The sequence below is a fragment of the Octopus sinensis genome, linkage group LG22 (genome assembly GCF_006345805.1).
Source record: "Octopus sinensis linkage group LG22, ASM634580v1, whole genome shotgun sequence".
Classification (NCBI taxonomy): Eukaryota; Metazoa; Mollusca; class Cephalopoda; order Octopoda; family Octopodidae; genus Octopus; species Octopus sinensis.
The window spans coordinates 23534004-23540003 of NC_043018.1; the positions used below are offsets into that span (position 1 = coordinate 23534004).

Below are 6000 nucleotides of genomic sequence, written 5' to 3' on the forward strand. Positions count from 1 at the left end.
AAAAAAACTGTCCGACGAACGGGAACGTGAAACTCAGAGTAACAGGTTTTGTTGAATTTCTGCTGCTTTTAAATAAAGTATATATATATGTATGTGTGTGTGTGTGTGTGTGTAGAGCGATAGAGAGAGGTGGGGATTAGAGACAGGTATTCTCTGTATAGAATACACTTCATAGTGCTGAAGAGATTTGAACTTGAGCAGGTAAAGGACTAAATGTAAGGATGAGCAAGTTAGCCAAGTCAATATACAAAAAATATTGAATATATTTAATACAAAAAATGTACGTGTATACATATAAAAAAAGTCTGACTTACACAGAGTAAAGGGATTGAATAATAGTTTTGCAAGTCCAACAGCTGTTTCTGGGACCTTGATGGGTCAAAATAAGGATTGTAACTAGAAACTCATAAAATTATAACTCCTTTATTCTGTGTAAGTCAGATGTTTTTATATGTATTAAATGTATTTAATATTTTTTTGCATATCAACTTGCCTAACTTGCTTGTCCTTACATTTATTTACTCACACACATATATATATATATATATATATATATATTATATATATATATATACTTTTCTACTCTAGGCAAAAGGCCAGAAATTTGGTGGGAGAGGGCCAGTCGATTAGATTGATTCCAGTATGCAACTGGTACTTAATTTATCGACCCCGAAAGGATCAAAGGCAAAGTCAACCTCAGCAGAATTTGAACTCAGAATATAAAGACAGACTAAATACCTGGCATGCTAATGCTTCTGCCAGCTCTCCACCTTTATAGATATATATAGATAGATATATATTGTGTTAATATGCATTTTCGGATATATTAATTTGGCTGATATTTTCTGTATCTAAATATGCAAATACAGCAGAACAATTATTGGTATTGTATGGTGGAATCACCAATCAAAGGTGTGGTTCTCTCTATCCATATTTTTGGTGTCTTATACTCTGAAGTTCTTGAAATTCTTCTAAATGATATTTGGATCTACTTGCGATAAACGAGGAATTACCTTGGATGTGTATTCTTCTTGCATTTATTGATATCTACCTGCATTTTTTAATCAGGCGCAGGAGTGGCTGTGTGCTAAGTAGCTTGCTTACGAACCACATGGTTCCGGGTTCAGTCCCACTGCGTGGCACCTTGGGCAAGTGTCTTCTACTATAGCCTCGGGCCGACCATAGCCTTGTGAGTGGATTTGGTAGACGGAAACTGAAAGAAGCCTGTCATATATATATATATAAACTCTGCTTGTGAAGACCCATTGAGGCAAGTGAGGATCAGAATCGAAATCGATCAATGGAAATCGATCATGGAAATTGCAGATGTGTTACCAGTGCCGGTGGCATGTAAGAGAACTTTCCGTTTCGCGACCGTTGCCAGCACCGCCCGTTTCATGTCCATTGCCAGCCTCGCCTGGCCCTCGTGCCGGTGGCACATAAAAAGCACCATCCGTTCGTGGCCGTTTGCCAGCTCTGTCTGGCACCAGTGCGGGTGGCACGTAAAAAGCACCCACTACACTCACGGAGTGGTTGGCGTTAGGAAGGTAGAAACACTGCCAGATTTGACTGGGCCTGATGAAGCCTTCTGGCTTCACAGACCCCAGTAGAACCGTCCAACCCATGCTAGCATGGAAAACGGACGCTAAATGATGATGATGATGATGATGATATATGTGTGTGTGCCTGTGTTTGTCCCCCCAGCATCGCTTGACAACCGATGCTGGTGTGTTTACGTCCTCGTAACTTAGTGGTTCGGCAAAAGAGACCGATAGAATAAGTACTAGGCTTACAAAGAATAAGTCCTGGGGGTCGATTTCCTCGACCTAAAGACGGTGCTCCAGCATGGCCGCAGTCAAATGACTGAAACAAGTAAAAGAGTATAAGCTTATGTGTGTGTGTGTTCATGTTCTCTTGTCTTGACATCACCCCACTAATTGTAAATGAACATCACCGTTATACAAGTGGTGTTGTTTGTTTGCAATATTCCGTGAAAGCATGTTCCTGTTCAAAGAGCTGCTGTTATCTCCCATGTTCATCTTCTGCTGCAGGAGGCACCAGAAGTGTTGTGAGATCATTGACACAATACACTCTTGACTGGTGGCATTATGTGGAAAACTACTACATTGGTGGTGTTGGTGGTGGTGGTGGTGGTAGTAGATGTAATTGAGTTTCAGTGATGGATGGTTGGAATGAGAAGAATGGGTGCAGCTATTTCACTGTTAACAATTTGGCATGGTTGGCTAGACATTCAGATTGCTTTAGCACTGGTAGCACGTGCACACACACACACAAACACAAAACACATGCACACAACACATGCACACATATATTCATATAAAAAAGGCGGCGAGCTGGCAGAAACGTTAGCACACCGGGCGAAATGCTTAGCGGTATTTCGTCTGCCGTTACGTTCCGAGTTCAAATTCCACCGAGGTCGACTTTGCCTTTCATCCTTTCGGGGTCGATTAAATAAGTACCAGTTACGCACTGGGGTCGATGTAATCGACTTAATCCGTTTGTCTGTCCTTGTTTATCCCCTCTGTGTTTAGCCCCTTGTGGGTAGTAAAGAAATATATTCATATACACATACAGAGAGGGAGAGAGAGAGAGAGACATTACAGTTTAATAATTGAATATGAGTGACATGAACACGTTCTCTCGCCTCGTTCATATACGTAAAGAGAAATATGCATATATACACATAAATAAAGAGAGAGAAAGAAACAGAGAGGATGAGGGTGAGAGAAATAGACAGAGGGGGAGAAAGATAGAGAGAGAGAGAACAAGAGAAAGACTGAAATATGTGACATCAAATAGGTGGTACTGAAATGTCTTATACCTCATTATCATTGTTTAACGTCCGCCTTCCATGCAGGTATAGGTTGGACGGTTTGACAGGAACTGGCCAGGCGAGCTGGCAGAATCGTTAGCACGCCAGGCGAAATGCTTAGCGGTATTTCGTCTGCCATTACGTTGTGAGTTCAAATTCCGCCGAGGTCGACTTTGCCCTTCATCCTTTCAGGGTCGATTAAATAAGTACCAGTTACGCAGTGGGGTCGATATAATCGACTTAATCCATTTGTCTGTCCTTGTTTGTCCCCTCTGTGTTTAGCCCCTTGTGGATCGTAAAGAAATAGGAACTGGCCATGCAGGAGCATGCTCCATGCTTCTCTGTCTGTTTTGGCATGGTTTTACGATCGGATGCCCTTCCTAACACCAACCACTCCATAGAATGGCCTCAGTGCTTTTTACTCGCACAGACACGGTCAGTTTTTGGCATGATTTTTTTTCCAAATGCCAACCACTTTACAGGGTGGACTGGGCACCAGAAACTTTAGCGATGACCATGATGAGAATAGTGATGATAAAGGTAGTGAACGAAAAGGTGATGTTGGTAATGATGGTGATAGTGACAGTAAAATTTATCTCATTCAACATAATTCAATTTCAAAGCATCCTGTTTCTTCTTTCTTTCTGTTTCTTTCAGAATGAAGATGTTCCACCAAAGATGCAATGTTGATTCCGTATCATTGGAATCACTTGTCGAACCTGAGGACCTGAATTTCGTCTTTGACCTCCTCTGTGAATTCCAAATTAAAACCGGGTCAGAAGTTGCTACAGACATCATAAATCACTGGGCAACAGAACAGCATGAGTTTGTGAAAGTCTACCCCCACGAGTATCGCCGATGCCTGGAGAAACAAGCGGCCGATGCCAGAAAGATGGCCGCTAAATTTGCTGCTGCTGTCGAAGCAGAATTGAGTACAATTGTGTCTGCGGAGAATTCTGCAACTGCAACAAGCAGCAATGAAACTGAAAATGCCAGCAACGGTACACTTACGAGGGATAGTTTGTTGAAACCAATCACTGATCCGGACAAGTCACTGATCAACAGTGGAATTCGAACTCCTGTAACACCAATTCCCAGTGATTTCAAAGAAGACATGATTAATGAGCTTACTGATGATGGTGGATTAGATAAAGTAAGTACTGCAGCAGTGAATGGCTTAGTTGTTACAGGAATGGTATTATTGTTGTTTTCCATTAGTGTCTCGTCAAACTGTCCACTACACGCCTGCATGGAACATGGACATTGAATGACAATGATTATATATATATATATATAGGCTGTGTGGTAAGTAGGTTGCTTACCAATCACATGGTTCCGGTTTCAGTCCCACTGCGTGGCATCTTGAACAAGTGTGTTCTGCTATAATCTTGGGCTGACCAAAGCCTAGTGAGTGGATTTGGTAGACAGAAACTGAAAGAAGCCCATACATACATATATATATATATATATATATATATATATAATATATATATATATATATATATACATACACACATACACACACACACATGATACACATCACACATGTGTATAAACATATATATATATATATATAATATATCATCATTAGCATTTAACATCTATGTTCCATGCTGATATGGATAGCTTAAGAAGATCCAACATGTCCAAGGACTGCATTGGACTCCAGTGTGTGCTGTGGGTTGGTTCTAACAGCTGGATGCCCTTTCTAATGCCAACCACTTTACAGCATGGACTGGGTGCTTTTTACATGTCGCTTGCACTGTTGAGGTCACCACACACACATACACACACACACATACCTTCAGTGATTCAAACTATATATCATCCATACCAACCTATTAACCTCACAGGTCTGCACTGTTCATCCTAAACCTATTGAATATAAACCATTCTCCACATTTCCTTCTCAGATTATGTTTGTTTTCCCTTCTCATTTGTAACAAGAACAACAACGACAATGATAATAATTATGATGATAATGGTTTTTTTTTCTTTTTCTTTTTTCAGCCAAAAGAAAACGGTAAAATTGCAGATATTGAGGATACCATTCAAGACGTTGCTATGGAACAGAAGACTCTTGTGAGAAAATATGATAAACTGAGGTGAGGTCAATGCACTGTTAAAACAAAACCCCACTTAACTGATAAGGGGTACCTTCCCCTATCAACACAACTATTCATACCTCCTCTTATCAGCTGTCACACACACACACACACACAGACATATGTTTAATATATATATTTATCTTATTTTTTTTTATAATCTTTTGCTTGTTTCCGTCTTTGAACTGTGGCTATCCTGGTACACCACCTTAACAGGTTTAATTAAACTAATTAAAACCTAGTACTTACTGTTACTTATTCCAGTGATTTCTTTTGCAATACTGTTAAGTTACAAAGATGCAAACAAACAACACCGGCTGTCAAGTGGTGGTAAGAGACAAACACAGACACACACGCACACACACACACATGACAGTCTTTCAGTATCCATCTTCCAACTCTCAGGCTAAAGTAGAGGACACTTGCCCAAGGTGAAGGCGTTGTGCTGTGGGATTTAACACAAGACCACATGGCTGGAAAGCCAACTTCATAAACACAGAACCAGATCTGTATCTATATATATATGTGTGTGTGTGTATAAAGACTATCTCATACATATTATGTAAATATGCATTTATATACATATAAACACATAAGAGATGGCCATAATAGGACATCTGACTCACTAGAAAGAGCAGTTAAACTCCAAACCACTAATAGTTGTAATTCTGAAATGAGAAGAGAAATAAAAACGTTTCTCTTTCCATTTCAGAATTACAACTATTAGTGGTTTGGAGTTTAACTGCTCTTTCTAGTGAGTCAGATGTCCTATTATGGCCATCTCTTATGTGTTTAAATGTATATTATATAGTCTATTGACTATTTTTTCCTTCTCGCTAGACCACTCACTGGTAGCGGAGAATTTTTCTAGAATTTTTTTGCTACCCTAAAATTTATTCATTTATATACATATATATTTCGCTTAGGTATTGCATCACTAATAACCTGGTGTAGAACTCAATATGCACATGCTTCAGAATGAAATGAAAAGTCGAATACAGAGCGATAGAAAGAAAAAAAGAGATGACAAAGGAAGAAGCAATTATCTTTTGAAGTTCATTG

General features: G+C 39.6%; 1 protein-coding gene across 1 annotated transcript in view; it reads left to right on the forward strand.

Moving 5' to 3' along the window:
- The window catches only part of LOC115223129 (glutamate synthase [NADH], amyloplastic), a 107808-nt gene that overhangs the window by 79122 nt on the left and 22686 nt on the right, over positions 1 to 6000 (forward strand). The window contains exons 31-32 of the mRNA XM_029793541.2: positions 3491 to 3986; positions 4844 to 4938. Coding sequence (XP_029649401.1) covers positions 3491 to 3986; positions 4844 to 4938 — 591 coding nt within the window. The remainder of the gene's footprint in view (positions 1 to 3490; positions 3987 to 4843; positions 4939 to 6000) is intronic.